The sequence below is a fragment of the Loxodonta africana genome, chromosome 3 (genome assembly GCF_030014295.1).
Source record: "Loxodonta africana isolate mLoxAfr1 chromosome 3, mLoxAfr1.hap2, whole genome shotgun sequence".
Taxonomy (NCBI): Eukaryota; Metazoa; Chordata; class Mammalia; order Proboscidea; family Elephantidae; genus Loxodonta; species Loxodonta africana.
In genome coordinates this window covers 42883262-42899951 of record NC_087344.1, presented here as the reverse complement: position 1 = coordinate 42899951, position 16690 = coordinate 42883262, and the positions used below count along the sequence as shown (strand labels likewise).

The 16690-nt window shown below is 49.0% G+C and overlaps 1 protein-coding gene across 4 annotated transcripts; it reads right to left on the bottom strand.

Moving 5' to 3' along the window:
- Positions 1 to 437: 437 nt before the first annotated feature.
- SLC45A1 (solute carrier family 45 member 1) lies at positions 438 to 16361 on the bottom strand. 4 transcript variants are annotated; one of them, XM_064281218.1, is made up of 8 exons: positions 15923 to 16361; positions 15276 to 15368; positions 14604 to 14828; positions 11420 to 12159; positions 6752 to 6929; positions 5297 to 5473; positions 3269 to 3474; positions 438 to 704 (listed from the first exon to the last, which is right to left on the bottom strand). In XM_064281218.1, exons 1-8 carry the CDS (start codon positions 16317 to 16319, stop codon positions 438 to 440), a joined length of 2283 nt encoding a protein of 760 aa, XP_064137288.1. In that variant the 5' UTR covers positions 16320 to 16361. The 4 variants fall into 4 exon arrangements, with proteins under 4 accessions (XP_064137288.1, XP_023408268.2, XP_064137289.1 ...); XM_023552500.2 differs by having other exon boundaries at positions 6776 to 6929; XM_064281219.1 differs by lacking the exon at positions 15276 to 15368.
- Between the last annotated feature and the right edge of the window lie 329 nt (positions 16362 to 16690).

The following is a 16690-nucleotide window of genomic DNA, read 5'->3' as shown; positions in this document are numbered from 1 at the left end:
GTTATTCTTTGTTGTGGGGGCTGTCCTGTGCAATGTAAGATGTTTAATACCATCCCTGGCTGGTAGTACTCCCCCACCCTCACCCTGAGTTGCAACAACCAAAAATACCTTAACATTGCCAAAAGTCTCCCAGGGGAAAAAAATTGTTCCCATTTGAGAACCATTGAGTTAGACCTTTTCTTCCAATAAATGACTCTTACAACGTCCTGCCACAACCCATGAAAGTAGCCCAGTCCCCAGGCGACCTCTCACCCCTCAGGAGAGCCACGACTAGACGCTGCAGGCTTTGCTGCTGTCATTTATTGTTTTATAACATATTTACATCCAACATGAAACCCAGCTCCCTGCCCACCTGGGCCCTCCCAGTTCGGCCTGCTCCTGAGACCCCAGGACAGGCCTGAGTCCAAGGTTGAGGCTGGGGGGTTGGGAGGGGCGTGTCACACATTCAGCAGGAGGGGCCGGTGCTCCTCGTCCGCAGCATCACCGGGAGGGATTTCGTAAATGACAAACAGGGAGGAGTATAGGCAACCAAGGAAGGACACAAGGCTGGAGAAGTACATCACACCCTTGGCACTGCCCACAGCCGAGGTCAGGGGCCCCAGGACCAGGGAGACCAGAATCTGGGCTAGGAAGTACTGGCAACTGAGCAGGGAGATGTCCACGCCCATGCCCCGCCTGGTGCCATCCGCGCTGGACCCTGCAAACTGAGTCACAAGACACGCGTCAGCAGGACCCGCCCAGGCCAACGCTGGACTCACTGCAATGCACCCGAGCCCACGTCTCCTGCAGGCCCAAGAGGCCGAGCAGCCCACGCACAGCGGGTTCACATTTTCCAGGGCTGGCGCGCACAGGGAGTTCAGCCAAGAGTTTAATAATATTTGTGTTCAGAGGGATGACGACAATCGAAAGAATCCATGACTAATCGGGCGGGAGCGCAGGCTCTGGTAGGGCCAAGGCAGCACAGACGCTCTCCCGGCTCAAAGCATTTGGGTTTTTTCCCTTCACTCACACCTGCAAGACAAACAGTCTGCCCTGCGAGACAACTATCCTGAGTTCTGGTTCATCCCCTTTCTTAACCGTTGTCAGATACAGTGCCTATAACCAACCAGTTGCTATTGGGTCCAACTCATCGTGACCCCATGTGTGTCAGAGTAGAACTGCTCCATAGGATTTGCAATGGCTGATTTTTCAGAAGTACGTCACCAGGCCTTTCTTCCAAGGCACCTCTGGGTGGACTCAAACCTCTAACCTTTGGGTTAGCAGCCGAGAGCTCAGCTGAATCTGTCAGACTCTGAACTGCTTACTGCATATCACCATGCTCCACAGGCCATCCTGGGGCACAACATTAGCACCCACTGCCGTCGAGTCGATTGCGACTCATAGCAAAAAACTCAGTAATCAAGATGACATTTTAGTGCAGTATTTTAAAATACCAAAGTTACTGCAGAAAATCCTGGGAGTGTTAATTTGGCCATAAAAAGAAAGAAAGTTCTGATAAAAGCTACAACATGGATGAACCTTGAAAACATTATGCTAGGGGAAGTAAGACAGCCACACAAGAGCACATGCTGTATGACCCCATTCGTACGAAACATCCAGAATAGGAAGGCGCCCTGGTGGCACAACAATTACAAACTCAGCTGCTAACTGAAAGGTTGGTGGTTCAATTCCACCCAGTGGCTCCGTGGAAGAAAAGAACCTTGCGATCTGCTTCTGTAAAGATTTCAGCCCAGGAAACCCTGTGGGGCAATTCTGCTGTGTCATACGAGATCACTGTGAGTCAAAATTGACTCGACAGCACTCAATAACACCACCCACACCACCCAAGACCAAACAAACCGAACCCATTGCCGTCGAGTTGATTTCGACTCATTACAACACCCAGAACAGGCAAATCCACAGAGACAGAAAGCAGATGAGTGATTGTCTAGGGGCTCAGGGTATCAGGAGGAGATGGGGAGTGCTTGCTAATGGGTACGGTTTGTTTTTGGGGTGACAAAAATATTCTAAAGTTGATTGTGGTGATGGTTGCGTGACCCTGAACGTACTGAAAACCACTGACTGGCACACTTTAAACCTGTGGACTTTTGTGGCATGTGAGTTCTCTCTCAAAAGAGCTGTTAAAGCAAAATCCATGATGAGCCAGACAGCAACATTTTAAATAAAGACAAGATCACAGTTCCTGATTTTTCCCTTCGTCTCAGACCCTAATATGGCTCCATACAGCACTGTTACTAGTCCTGTCTTTCTTGAAAACGTTGACGTTTGGTTCATCATGGAATTTTGTCATTAATTTTGATTTTTTAAAAGATCACAGTAGCAAACCCTGAGGGAGCAGGAGAGCAGTGGGATGCAGACCTCAACTTCTTGTAAAAAGACCAGACTTAATGGTCAGACTGGGACTGGAGGGACCCTGGAGGCCATGGTCCCCAGACCTTACGTTAGCCCAGGGCAGGAACCATTCCCAAAGCCAACTCTTCAGACAGGCATTAGACTGGAATAGGGGATGGAAAATGGTACTGGTGCAGAATGCGCTTCTTGAATCAAGTGGACACATGAGACTATGTTGGCATCACCTGTCTGGAGGGGAGATGAGAGGGCGGGAGGGGGTCAGAAGCTACCCGAGTGGACACGAGGAGAGAGAGTGGAGGGAAGTACTGTGCTATGTCATCAGAGGGAGAGTAATTAGGAGTGTATGGCAAAGTGTATATAAATTTTCCTGATAGACTGACCTGATTTGTAAACTTTCACTTAAAGCATAATAAAAATTAATTAAAAAAAAAAAAATCACACTCACACATTTACCATGATTATTGAGTTTTTTGTGCCCAAGGTGAATGTCTCACCTGCCTCACCCTAGGCTCCGAATTGCTTGGACCTGCGCTAACAGGTGACCCAGAAGCCCGCCAAAAGAGAAGAAAAGGCGGGTGGGCCTTCCTTTCTGCTCTCCCTACCTCCCAGTTTCCCTTACGCACGAGGCAGCTGCCACCAGAGGTGTGCAAGGTTTGGAGGGAGCTCTTGCAAAGGAAGCAAGGCGGAAGGGGACATCAGGGTTGGTCTTAGGGCAGTCACACAGGGCCCAGCACTCAGGTGACCCTGTTGTCACCATCTTAAAATCCTTAATTTTGGAACAAGAGAACCCCCACTTTCATTTTGCCCTGGGCCCTGCAGATTCTGTAGCTGGTTCCGCGGGACACTTTCTGGGTGGGGTTTGTTCTGCGAAGCCAACCTTTTCACGGACCAAGGCAGGGCAGAGGGAGGCGCCTACCTTCTTGCTCTGGTAGTAGTCACAGAGGAGCGAGTAGGGCAGGGTGCACAGGGTGGAGAACAGAACCCCGTAGGTGACGCACAGGGACAGGACCACGTAGAGATTCCGTGAGAGAGTGGCGAGCCCGGTGCCCAGCCCGAAGGCGAGGTAGGCGATGAAGTACAGCGTGCGGGTGCTGAGGTACTCCTCCAGCTTCTCAAGGATGGCTGCAGGCGGGAGGAGAGTCAGCAAGCCGCCTCAGTACCCAGCAACAAGGCTCCCCTCCACCGGCCCAACCCCAAAGGCCACAGCAGTGGGAGATGGCACACAGCTCTCCTCGAACCGGAACACCTGCTCGGGGAGCCTGGGACAGGGCTGAGGGACCCCTGGCAGCTCCAGAGGATGCCCAGGACAAGGCTGTCCAGGTGGACGGCAGAACCTGGGGTTCACACTGGCCCCAGTCAGGTCCCCAGGGTCTTGGGGTTGAAACACCAAAGAGGCTCAGGGATTTAGGGGTTTGAGCTAAGCCTCCATGATTTGTGCAGATTCTGGAGTTCTCTGTTTCTTACCAAAAATGGGGACACCAACCTCTCATCTTGTGGCCACCATCGTCCTTGTGACCACTGTGAGGTACAGACACCTTTGCTTTCCAGAATCAAACAAAACGGGTTGTTTCCCCATGGGGATCCACCCCAGCTCTAATGAGCTGCTGTGGAGTCTCTTCCAACTCATGGTGACCCCATGTGTGTCAGAGTAGAACTGTGCTCCACAGGGTTTCCAATATCTGATTTTTCAGAAGTACATTGCCAGGCATTTCTTCCAAAGCACCTCTGGGTGGACTTGAACCTCCAACTTTTTGGTTAGCAGTCATACATGCTCACCATTTGCACCAGCATTGTGACTGCACCCCAGCTGGAGAAGAACTGAAAACCTCCAGACACCGACCCATCAGCAGAGTTCAATGTAACCCAACAAATTCTTCCCTACTATGCTCTCGCCTGCCGCCCCCACCCCCCACCCTGCCCCAAGTCCTAATTCTGCTTCCCTGGGCTGCGGGACTCGAATTCACTAAAAAAGAACTGGGCTCGGTAAACCCGGGGCTCTCAGGACCAGCCTGTGTTTGCACGCTCACGAGATGAGAAAGGTTTCCACATTTTTAAGTGGTTGGAAAAAAGCAAAAGAGTAGTTTGTAGCGTGTGAAAATGGTACAAAATTCAGATTGCAGTCAACGTGAACACAGCTTCCTCGGGACACAGCCCCCTGTTCATTTATGTATTGTCTACGGCTACTTCTGTGCTGCAGCGGCTGAGTGGAGTAGTTGAGGCAGAGACTGTGCGGCCATCAAAGCACGAGGTATCTACTATCTGGCCCTTTACGGAAAAAGTGTGCTGACCTCTCAGATTTGCCTGTTTTGTCTCCCAGCCAGGTTCCATACTGGTATGGCACCCGGTGTCCCAGTGTGAAGCCGCTCTCCCTCCTGTGTCCCTGACACAAAGCGTCATGGGTCACCAGGGCCCCAAAGCCCAGGGCCATCTCACACTCTGCCCCCCACCTCCACCGGTGCTCTTGATTCTCTGGCTACAATGCTCTCGCTCCACCTGCCCCCATTCTCACTGTCACAATCCACCTCTCTCTGGACCAGTTGCTACCCAGTGAGATAGATATGGGGTGCTGCATGGGGGGTGACCTCATGGTTCATCCCTGGGCCCCTACCGTGTCCTCTCTCCCTCCGCCCAACCCTTTCTGCTCGGTGGTCTAGACGCTCCCAAGTCCCCAGTTCTAGGGAGGCTGGTGCTCAGAGGACCCACCCCTGCACAACCCGCTCCCACTGCCCTGCGTGGAGCGGTGCACCTGGCAGGCCCTTAGCGGTTGCTTAGTGACTGAGAAAGGACAGCAGTTTCACCAAATGAATTGAATCAGAATCAACTCGATGGCAACTAACCACAACAGTAGTGATGCAAACATTCCTTAGTGGACCCACTCCAGCAATGCACTAGAGGACAGCACCCCCAGAGACGCCCGCCTGCACCCTGCCCCAGTGGCGGGCACCTGAGTAGAAGGCAGCGCTGAAGGCGTAGATGCACATCCCCCAGCAGCCCATGGTGACGCCGCTGTTGTACTTCTGATATTCCTCCGACGTGTGTGGGGCCTTGGGGTTCCCCTGAAACACCACCTCGCCCATGAAGTCCGTGTAGAAGAGCAGCATCCCCTCAAATGAGAGCCACCCTGGGCGGAGGAGAGAAAGAGTGAGTGTTCTATCTCGGCCCTTCCTTTAACCAACGTGTTCCTACTCATTGCTGTCGAGTCAGCTCCGATTCATGGTGACTCCATGTGTGCAGAGTAGAACCGCTCCATAGGGTTTTCAAGGCTGTGACCTTTCAGAAGCAGATCACCAGGCCTGTCTTCTGAGGTGCCGCTGGGTGGATTTGAACCGCCAACCTTTTGGTTAGTAGCTGAGCATGTAACTGTTTGTGCCACCCAGGGACTCCTAACATATTTTTACTGATTATAAAAGTAACGAGTAATTTCTGTAGTTACAAAAACTGTAAGAAGAAAATTACCCAGAGTGGTGCTACCCAGAGATAATGTCTTTTATTGTGTTTGTAAATTTCCTTTCAGTCTGTTTTAAAATACACGTATACTTTTATAAATATAGGCTCTATTGTGTGAAGGTTTTGCACTCTGCACTTTCTCTGAGTGTTGCTGCTGAGAGGACAGCTAATCCCCACTCCTCCTCCTTCCAGCCGCCCCACCCTGCTCCCTGGTCTCTCCTCTTCAAGGGACAAAACCGGAATTGTAATGCTCTAGCTATGCGTGGGAGAAATTAGGAAGCCCAAACATTGATATCCACCACTCATCTGTCAATTTGTCATACCGTGGTGGCTTACGTGTTGCTATGATGCTAGAAGCTATGCCCCTGGTATTTCAAACACGAGCACGGTCACCCGTGATGGACAGGTTTGAGCAGAGCTTCCAGGCTAAGACAGACTAGGAAGAAAGGCCTGGAGAGCTACTTCTGAAAATTAGCCAATGAAAATCCTATGGATGACAACAGAACACTGTCCAATATAGTGCTGCAAGATGAGCCCCCTAGGTTGGCACTACATAAGGGCTGCAACAATGGACTCAAACATACCAACGATTGTGAAGATGGTGCAGAGCTGGGCAATGTTTTGTTCTGTTGTACATGGGGTCGCTTTGAATCAGAGCCAACAGTAGAGACTCAGGTATCTGGCCTTCTCATCGGTAATGCCTGGTTTAATTTGGAGCTGCCCCTTCCTGGAGAAGTGGGGCTGTCTTCCAGGGCAGGCACCACCCCCACGCCTGCCCAGGGGATTGGGTGGCTAAACCCATGGCTTCCATGCCCTCTCGGGAGGGAGCTTCCTTTTCAGAGACAACTCCTGTGAATTGAGGCTTTGGGGTGTCTTGGGACGACAATGGGGACAAGAACCCTGGGTCATGTGGCCCCATTCCCCACCATAGAGCAACAGGGCAGGGACACACAGGGAGGCTTTGCCATGAGCTCACCCAGGAAGTGGTTGATGCAGAGGTTGCGGAGTGCCTTGGGCATGTTGCAGATGGTGGAGCAAAGGCGCCTCATGGACAGTGGCTGCTCTGCCTGCTCACTGGAGCCGGTCAGCTCACTCTCATACTTCACACCATTCAGTAAGATGTTCGCCACCTGCAGAGGAAGCCCACCGAAGCCCACCCATCAGAGCATCGAATCTGGGTCCTCCCCAAGGAAGTATATATTTTGCTGTGATGAAAATGTCAATCAGAAACAGAACAAGTAAAGGCTGTGAGGCTGTCTTCTTATTAGATGGGGTTGACCGAGCATCAAGTACCACTTTGCATGATAGAAACCACTTACGGGTGTCCCCTCAGAGACTCAGAAGCAGCTAAGAATAGAATTTTACCATGAGTGTGCCCATGATTTGGCTGCGAGATCTGTGCCACAGGGAGTAAGTTATACCTTGCAAAATTTGAAATAAATGTTAATAAAAGAAATACAGGTCAGTTCAAATCTAAACATTGCAGAGTCCCTCCTTTTCCATAAGAGCAGGCTGTGAAAGACGTATTTCAAGGTGATTGGGGAGGTCTATACAGAATTCTTTCTGGACAGGTGGAACTCCTATCTACCCAGAGGACAGGGTGGCCAAGTCAACATGCCAAGGAACCAATTCATTTACCACAACCCTTGACAAGGAGTCACGATGGATCCAAGACACTTCCATTGTCACAGAATTGAAACTTCAACAAGTGAGGGTTAGATTTCATTCTGGGACTCAAAAACAACGTTTGATGGACAAATACTCTGACATTATTTGCTTAACTCTTCCTGGAATTGCTACCACCATCTGTCAGTCTGTCATACTGTGGTGGCTTGAGTGTTGCTGTGATGCCAGAAGCTATGCTATTGCTATTTCAGATAACAGCAGGGTCATTGATGGTGGATGGGTTTCGGCAGAGCTTCCAGACTAAGACAAACTAGAAAGAAAGGCCTGGAGATCTATTGCCAAAAATTAGCCAATGAAAACCATTTGGATCACAACAGAACATTGTCTGACTCGCTTGCTTTGGACACGTCATCAGGAGGGATCAATCGCTGGAGGAAGACATCACATTTGGTGAAGGAGAGGGTCATTGACGGTGAGGGAGATGGAACAATAGCTGCAATGATGGACTCGAACATTTCCGCGATTTTAAGGATGATGCAGAACCAGGTAACATTTCATTCTGTTGTACATAAGGTCACCATGAGTCAGAGCCAACTCGAAGGAAGCTCTCTCTCTATCATCCCTCTCTCTCTCCTATCATCCATCCATCCATCCGCCCACCCGCCCGCCCGCTCACCCGCCCACCTACCCATCCATCATCTATCTATCCTGGAATGAGAAGGTTTCATTCCACAACAGCTCTGCCACCATTTGTAGTATGAACTCCAGTCAGATGAAAAGAGTCATTTTGGAAGTTAAAGGTTTCGAGAATAAAGATGAGAGGCTGCTCAATTGGAGTGGGGGTGAGGGGAAGCTTGTGAGGCTGTCCACACCTGAATATCCCAGGTTAAAAAAGGAAGTAAAGATTTTACAGTACTTGTTCCAAGGGCACCGTATACATGGAGCTTGTCACCCCTGCCTGCTGGAGGAGACTGCTAAAATTACACCTACGTCCCCATCTGGGCCACTGTCTTTGTAGTTAGATGATCATTTATACTTACCTGAAAATTTCGCAACAGGACCAGTAAATTCTTAAACTATACTTTATGGAGAATGGAAATAGAAGGGGGAAAAAAAAAAGATTCAAATGAGATTTTCAACCAGATCTAAAGAACTACTGTATCTAGAAGCCAGTTTGGAGGTTTTGAAGCAGGACAGGATGAGCCCGTGCTGACAAGAGGCCTGGTAAACTTAATTACTCTGGTCTCATCAAGAATGCGGCTAAAAATGCCCTTGACTTGAGCAGTTAGATCATCTCTTTCCTTTGACAACCACTGGATTTCCTAGCTCTCTGGTGGTTTTCAGTTCTTCACTCTTTCCAGACATCAGCTCATGAGATGTCTACCACCACTACTACCAGTTGCCATGGAGTTGCCCCAACTCATGGTGACCCCATGTGTTACAGAGTTAGGTTAGCAGCTGATCGTAAACCACTTGAGATGGCCACAGGGAACATCAAGACTGCTTTACAATGACTCAGATGACATTCACAGCATCCTTCCTCAAGATGAAGTTCGAGAGAATGGAAGGAGTCCCTGGGCGGCACAAATGGTTAAGAGCTTGGCTACTAACTGAAAGGTTGGTGGTTCAAACCACCCAGAGATACCTCAGAAGAAAGGTCTGGTGATCTACTTCTGAAAGTTCACAGCCCTTGAAAACCCTGTAGAGTAGTTCTACTCTGAAACACATGGGATCCCCATGACTCGATGGCAGCTGGTAACTAGTATATTAGGCCAAAACTAGATTTGCATTATTGAAAGTGAAAATTACCCTCTTTGGACTAAAAGGAACACTAACAATGAGAAAAAAACAAAAACCAAACCTACTGCTGTCGAGTCGATTCCAACTCATAGCGATCCTATAGGACAGAGTAGAACTGCCCCATAGAGTTTCCAAGGGGCGCCTGGTGGATTTGAACTGCTGACCTGTTAGTTAGCAGCCGTAGCACTTAACCACTATGCCACCAGGGTTTCCACTAACAATAAGAGATAATGCAAATAGCATAAAGGTGTGAATGCACTCCAGAAAAGTCAATAAGACAAACAATTACAAAGAGAAAATGAGCTGCCACCTCAAAATATGTCTCCAGTGAGAGGATGTCATTCAGAGAGTCTTCCTAGGCACAGAGGAGGGGCATCTGCCCCCTGGGGTGAAGCAGAACAGTAGGACATGTTCATCAGGGTCCTATGTGGATGCGAGACGGGTGGGCAGAGCCAGGGCACCGCATCAGTGACACACAGCCATGTGCGGCGTCTGCGGCCCCAGCACACGTATCTCGTTGGGCTGTGTGTTCAGTCACCCGGTCTTCAGTAGCACCTCCCAGGAGGGACCTGTGCAGGTTCAACAGGGTTTTATAGGACTCATGCCCAAGAAGAGCACAGTGGTGGTTCAAGGGTAGAATTCTCACCTTCCATGTGGGAAACCTGGGTTTGATGACCAACCAGTGCACCTCATATGCAGCCATCACCTGTCAGTGGAGGCCTGTGTGTTGTTATGATGCTGAATTGATTTCAGTGAAGCTTCCAGACTAGGATGGACCAGGAAGAAAGGCCTGGCAATCTACTTCTGAAAATCAGACAATGAGAACCCACGGATCACAACAGTCTGATCTGCAACTGATCATAGGGACTGCACGGGACTAGGCAGCCTTTTGTTCTGTTGCGCATAGGATTGCCATGAACCGGGGCCAACTTGACGGCAGGTACCAACAACAACATGCTTAAGAAACTCCAAGATCTTATCGAAATTATCCCTCATCCTGAAACGCCCCCTGAGGACAGGCAGGGCACCATTACTTTTACACCTGCTTTACATGAAAAAATAACCTCTCTTTTATTTAAAATCACCTCCTCAAGATCATGGATTCTGAAAGCTGGTAAAACCCCACAAACCAGCTCATGGCCCTTCAGCCAACATGGTGTATACTAAATACAACTCATACAGTCTTCTGGAAGTTTCTTTGCCTTCATAGGAGAACATATCACTGCCTTTTAGAGCCCAGAGTTTTTACTGCCTCTAGGAGTTAGCTATATTAGATGCAAAAACAAAACAAAACAAAACAAAAAACCCATTGCCATCACTTCGATTCTGACTCATAGTGGCCCTATAGGACAGGGTAGGACTGCCCCATAGGGTTTCCAAGGAGCGGCTGGTGGATTCGAACTGCCAACCTTTTGGTTAGCAGCCATAGCTCTTAACCACTACCCCACCAGGGTTTTCAATATCAGATGCCAGGAGAGACAACATCAGAAGTAGGAGAAAGCCCAGAGCATCTGCCAGGCTTTACTACATTCGGTTTCTGCCTTTCCTGAATTCTTTGACACCAGATTCTCTCAGCCAAAATGGGCTGCAGACACTGGGAAGGAAGATTAGAAACAAACAAAATGCACAGGATGCGTGTAACAAACTCACTAGAGGCACACTCCTGGCCTGAATGACCTTTGGGTATACGAGGCAGAGTTTAAAAGAGTTGTCAGTTTGTCAGTTTAGTGTGTAGCCAGATTACGGTTGTTGCTGTGGGCCGTTGAGTTGATTCTGACCCACAGAGACCCTACAGAGTAGAACGGCCCTACTGGGTTCTCAGGTTGTGATCTTTATGGGAGCAAATTGCCAGGTCTTTTCTCTCACAAAGCTGCTGGGTGGGGTCAAGCCACCGGCCTTTCAGTTAGCAGCTGAGCACTTAACTGTTGTGCCACCAGGGGTCCTTGACAGTTTATACTTAGCAGGTTTATTTACACTTAGGTGCCGTGAACAGCGTCATCTCTGGGACTCGCTTTCAGACAGAATTTGTTTACTCATGTGTCAGCAGAGAGGTAAATGTTTATGAAGTTGTCTATTTAGATCAATGCACTCTTTAATACCTCAGTGATGGCCCAGGGATTTCGTTCTCAGAGTCTCTCCCTCTTTGTCATCTAACACCCTACGGCGCCCCCCGCTCTGAGGTTTGCTTTTTTACCTGTTGGCTGAAGGTCACATTCCTTCTCCTGCTGGTTTCTGGACAACTTCCTCCTGCAGCATCTGGAATGGCCAAGGTCTGGGGCCTCTTCAGGATCCCCGAAGATCGTGGCTTTGAGGTGTCCAAGGAGCCCACCCTTAAGATGTCTCCATCTGAGCTGGAGGTCAGGGCGGCCTCTCTGCGCTCCAGAAGCCGGTGGTCCTGGTGGTAGAAGCCCTCGGGGACCCGGGGGAAGCTGACACTGATGGTCTGTCTGGGAAAGCTGCCGGGAAGGGCCAGGTAGCTGTCCTGGCCACCCGTGAAGCAGTCTATGAGGACGCTGTCTATGTTGGAGGTGCCGAAGGAGGAGGCGAACTCGCTGAGCCCTGTCAGGGAGCTGTCCCTGCTGATGAAGCTGCCGTATTTTGGCGTGAGGGGGCTGAGAGGAGAGATGGGGCTGGTGAAGCTTGCGTACAAGTTGGTGGCAGTGTGAGAAGGGACATTCTCACCAGCACTTTCCTCGAACAAAACAGGCGGGGAAGGGGGCAAGGGCAGGCTGGGACTCTTCATGGTGGGCCTCTTCTCGCCCAGGGGCCGCAGGGGGCGCTCCGGGATGCTGACCAGGGTTAGGACGGTGGTGATGCTCAGGGTGACCGCGGTGAAGATGTAAATGACTCGGAGCTGCCCACCCAGGGCTCTCCCGAAGCTGGTTTTGTCCCAGTGGATTCCCCCGACAACATAGCCAAACCCTCCTCCGAGACCTATGGAGAGAAGCAGAGTGTAAATTCCCTCTGCAGACAGGTAGAGAAAATCCCAGAGATTTATGAATCCTGTACACCAATGTCCACACCAAACCCAAACCAAACCCGTTGCTGTCCAGCCAATTCTAACTCATGGTGACCCCAAGTGTGTCAGAGGAAAACTGCATTCCATAGGGTTTCCAATGGTTGTAATCTTATGGAAGTAGATCACCAGGCTTTTCTTCCATGCTGTGGAAGGGTGGATTTGAACCATCAACTTTTCAATTAGTAGCTAAGCGCAAACCGTTTGAGCCACCCAGGGACCTACACCAATGTTCGGTGCACCATTGTTCACAATAGCCAAAAGGTGGAAACAATGCACGTGTCCATCAACAGATGATGGATAAACACAATGTGGTCCATCCATACGATGGACTACTACTCAGCCATAAAGAGAAATAAAGTTCTGATACATGCCACAACATACATGAACCTCAACAACGTTGTTGTTTTGTGCCGTCTCGTCGGTTCCCACTCATAGCAACCCTATAGAACAGAGTAGAACTGCCCCATAGGGATTCCAAGAAGCAGCTGGTGGATTTGAACTGCTGACTTTTTGGTTAGCAGCGGTAGCTCTTAACCACTGTGCCATCAGGGCTCCATCAACAACATTATGCTGAGTGAAATCCGTCAGATATAAAATGAAAAATATTGTATCATTCCACTCATGAAACATCCAGAATAGGAAAATGCATAGGGACAAAGGTTATTAGTGGTTACCAGGGGTGAGTGGGGGGGAGGGGGAAATGGGTAGTTATTGCTAAGGGGTACTGAGTTTCTGTTAAGGGCGATGAAAAACTTTGGAATGGATAGTGGTGACAGTCGCACAAAGCAGGGAACTTAACACGTAAAAATGACTGAAATGGTAAATGTTTTGTCATATTGATTTCACCACAATAAAAAAAATCTTTTTAAAAAGAGGGGTGGTTTCCTTTCTTAGAGGGATACTTAAAAGCAAACAAAAACAGTTGATTCCTACTCATAGTGATCCCATGTGTGTCAGAGTAGAACTGCACTTCATAGGGTTTTCTAAGCTGTTTTTTTTTTTTAAAAAAAAAAATCTTTATGGAGCCCTGGTAGTACAGTGGTTAAAGAGCTCAGCTGCTAACCAAAAGGTTGGGGGTTTGAACCCACTAGCCGCTCCCAGGGAAAAAGATGTAGCAGTCTGCTTCTGTAAATGATAACTGCCTTGGAAACCTTATACGGTGGCTATGCATCAGAATCGACTCAACAGCAGTGGGTTTGGTTTAATCTTTATGGAAGCACTCAATCGTTGGGCCAAAGATCAACAATATGTTCTAGATGAAGCGACTAAGGCTTGGAGAAGCCAAGAAGTTTTTGTCCTAACGCCTCACAATAAGTGGAGCAGCCAAGAACCTATTCAGGCTTTCAGATCCCAGAGCCCGTGCCTCCAACCAGCAGGCCATTCGAAGTCTTCCTGCAGGTCCTGCCCACATCTTAGGTCTTTTCCTTGATTTTAAAAAATCTTTTTGACTGCTATTTTAAATAGGATTTTGCCTTCCGTTTTATTTTGTAACAAGGCAAGTGTTTGAAACAGGAAAGCTACAGATATTGATTTTTATATAAAACTTTAATGACCAAGCATCGTACTAAATTCTTTTAATCTTTTGCAGTTAATTCTGTGAATTTTCCACAAGTACAAGCATTGATGCCAGTGCTGATGTTTTTGGCCCTCTCCACTTCTTGTTTAGATCTACTGTCTAATTGCATTGGCTTAGTAGGGTTAGTGGTCATTCTTGCCTTGTTCCTGACTTCAGTAGGCTCTGCACAGGCATGTATATGTACATATATACAACAGAGGCAGTGGTGGGGCAGTGGTAGAATTCTCGCTTTCCATGCAGAAGACCCAGGTTTGATTCCCAGCCAAAGCACCTCATGAGAAGCCACCACCCGTCTGTCGGAGGAGGCTTCCATGTTGTTGTTATGCTGAACGGGTTTCAGTAGAGCTTCTAGACTAAGATGGACTAGGAAGAAAGGCCTGGCAATCTACTTCTGGAAATCAGCCAACGAACACCCTATGGATCATGACAGTTCAATCCGTAGCCAATCGTGGGGATGGTGCAGGATTGGGCAGCATTTTGTTCCAATGTGCATGGAGTCACCATGAGTCAGGGGCCAACTGGACAGCAGCTAATAACAACATACACATGTACACACACACGCACCTCAACAATAACCATATATAATATTGTTGAAATGTATTATTTGAACTATGCTTTTTCAATCACTTCCATATTTATCCATATACTGGAATTTTTAACAACCAATTTTTTAAAGCAGGGAGTGAGGATGGGACTTGAAAATGCACACGTGGACATGTGGCTCTGCAAACATGTGCTGCCCCCCTCCCCCCGCCCCATGCTGAAAGGGGTTGTGATGGGTACCTGCCAGGAGGGCGTGGATGTTCAGCCCACGGTCCTGGTCCATGGGGCTGCAGACATCCATCATGTAGGCGTGGCTGGGGTTATCGGCAGAGTCCGCGCTGAAGTCCATCAGCACCACCCCGCACACAGTGAGCAGGATGCCCCACTTGTGGTTGTTCGCCGTGTCAGCCAGGGCTATCCCTATGTCCCTGCCGTTCAGCAAGAGGGAGAGGCCCAGGAACGCCCCTGGAGACAGCAAAACAAAGAGTCACCCAGAGAAAACGCAGACCAGCTCCGTCTGGACATTTTGCTATGCAAAGCTAGACTCTGTAGAGCCCCAGGAACTTTTAAAATCAAACTTCAAGCAGAACTGACTGGAAGTCACCTGAAGACACCATTTTTTGCACTTGGACCAGGATTTTTATTTCACCAAGCAGAGCAGGAGTGAGATGAACTTTATTGACAAATCTTTAAATTAAAAAAAAACTTTTTAAAAATGATCAGAGTGAACGTTCTCACAGTTGACTAGGCTGGGTTATGAGGTCCCCCTGCCAACACTCTAACAAGGGCCCCGAGTTTTATAGGTGACTACTTTGGCCAAGACTCTTTAGACTCTTTTAGATTTTCCTAAAAGGAAGCAATTGGTCTTTTTTTTTTTTTTTCTCATTTTATTTCAATGCCAAAACAACAGACCTATAGCCAGGACAAGAATGAAAGGGCGCCTCCTTCCAAACCTTGAGGTACATCGGTCACTCCAAGCACCCAACAGAGGCTGCAGTAGGAATCCTGAAAGAGAGCAGACCAGTGGTCATTTCTTGGGTCTGCATGGCCCATTGGGACAAACACTGGAACTTGATCTCATCACATTCCTAAAATGCCTGCACTCATACATCTCAATGCATCAAGATTAAGATGATGAAACGCAAAACCCTCAGCTAGAGAACAGATAAACAGATTCACAAATCACTTGGCCTCTCCTTAAATTTTCTACTTAGAACCTGTGAGGCTATAATTAGTCATGTCCTTCCTTGAGATTCCAAGAAATTTCAGGACTTCCCAGATGCCAAAACTCGTCTGGATTCTCCAGTGATAGGTTGGCACAGATGATGGTAATCCTTGGGGTTTGCTAAATTCCTGTTCTATTGTCTGGGTTAGATAAAGTAACTTATAATATGGGGTATGACCAGTCATACCTGCGTTTTTCTACAGCCCCATACTAATGAGTGGAATCCAACTCTTGTTTCTCCCTTGTCCCCTCATGACCCTCAAGCTGCTAAGCTTCTGGAGGTTTCCAGAATTTTCTGGAGGCCATACACCATTGGGGCTGAGGTGGGGCTCACCAAGGATGGGGCTGATGAACCACACTAGGCTGTAGAGCTGGTCAGGCAGGCCCATCTGCAGGAGCACCGGGGTCACATACGCGGTCTCCATGGCATAGCTGAACTCGATACCAAACAGAATGCAGCCATTGAAGAGCAGCTCCCGGAAGGACCTCTGGGGGTGCAGGTCCCCAAAGTCTACCAGCTCAATAGGACATGGGGTGTTGGGGGGTGGGGGCGGAGAGGGACGGATGCACTTCCTCCTTTTGGGGTGTCGTTTGAAGTTGTTGGCCCGATGGCTGATGTGCCGGGTCACAGACCCCGAGTAGCTCGAGACCTGAGACCTCCAGAAGTCCTGAGGAGCCAAAGTAGGGAAGAAGGCCTCTCCCGGAGGGGTATTGCTCGCCGGGGGGATCATCGTAGGGAGGGCTGGAGGGTGTGCCTGTGAGGAAAGACCATTCGGGGGCAACAGTTACTTCACCCAGGGTCTCCACTGTTAAGAGTCAATTTCTCTGAGTAACGCCCCCTGAACCGGCATTTGCTCACCCTTCTCATACAAGAAAGGTTGAATTCGTGCTGGAGAACCTTTAGAGTCAAACAGAGTTCCCCCAAAAGTCGAGCCTGCGCATGTGGATGGTGTGATAGGCTCCACCGTCACATGCGGCCAGCCCATCAGCCCATGGAGACCAAGTCCTGACAGTCTCTCCCTACTCACACTGAAGACCCCAGTCCTTTGGGTCCCTGCACTGACACTCAAAGGGACTCTCCCCCAAATGGAGGCCCTGCCAG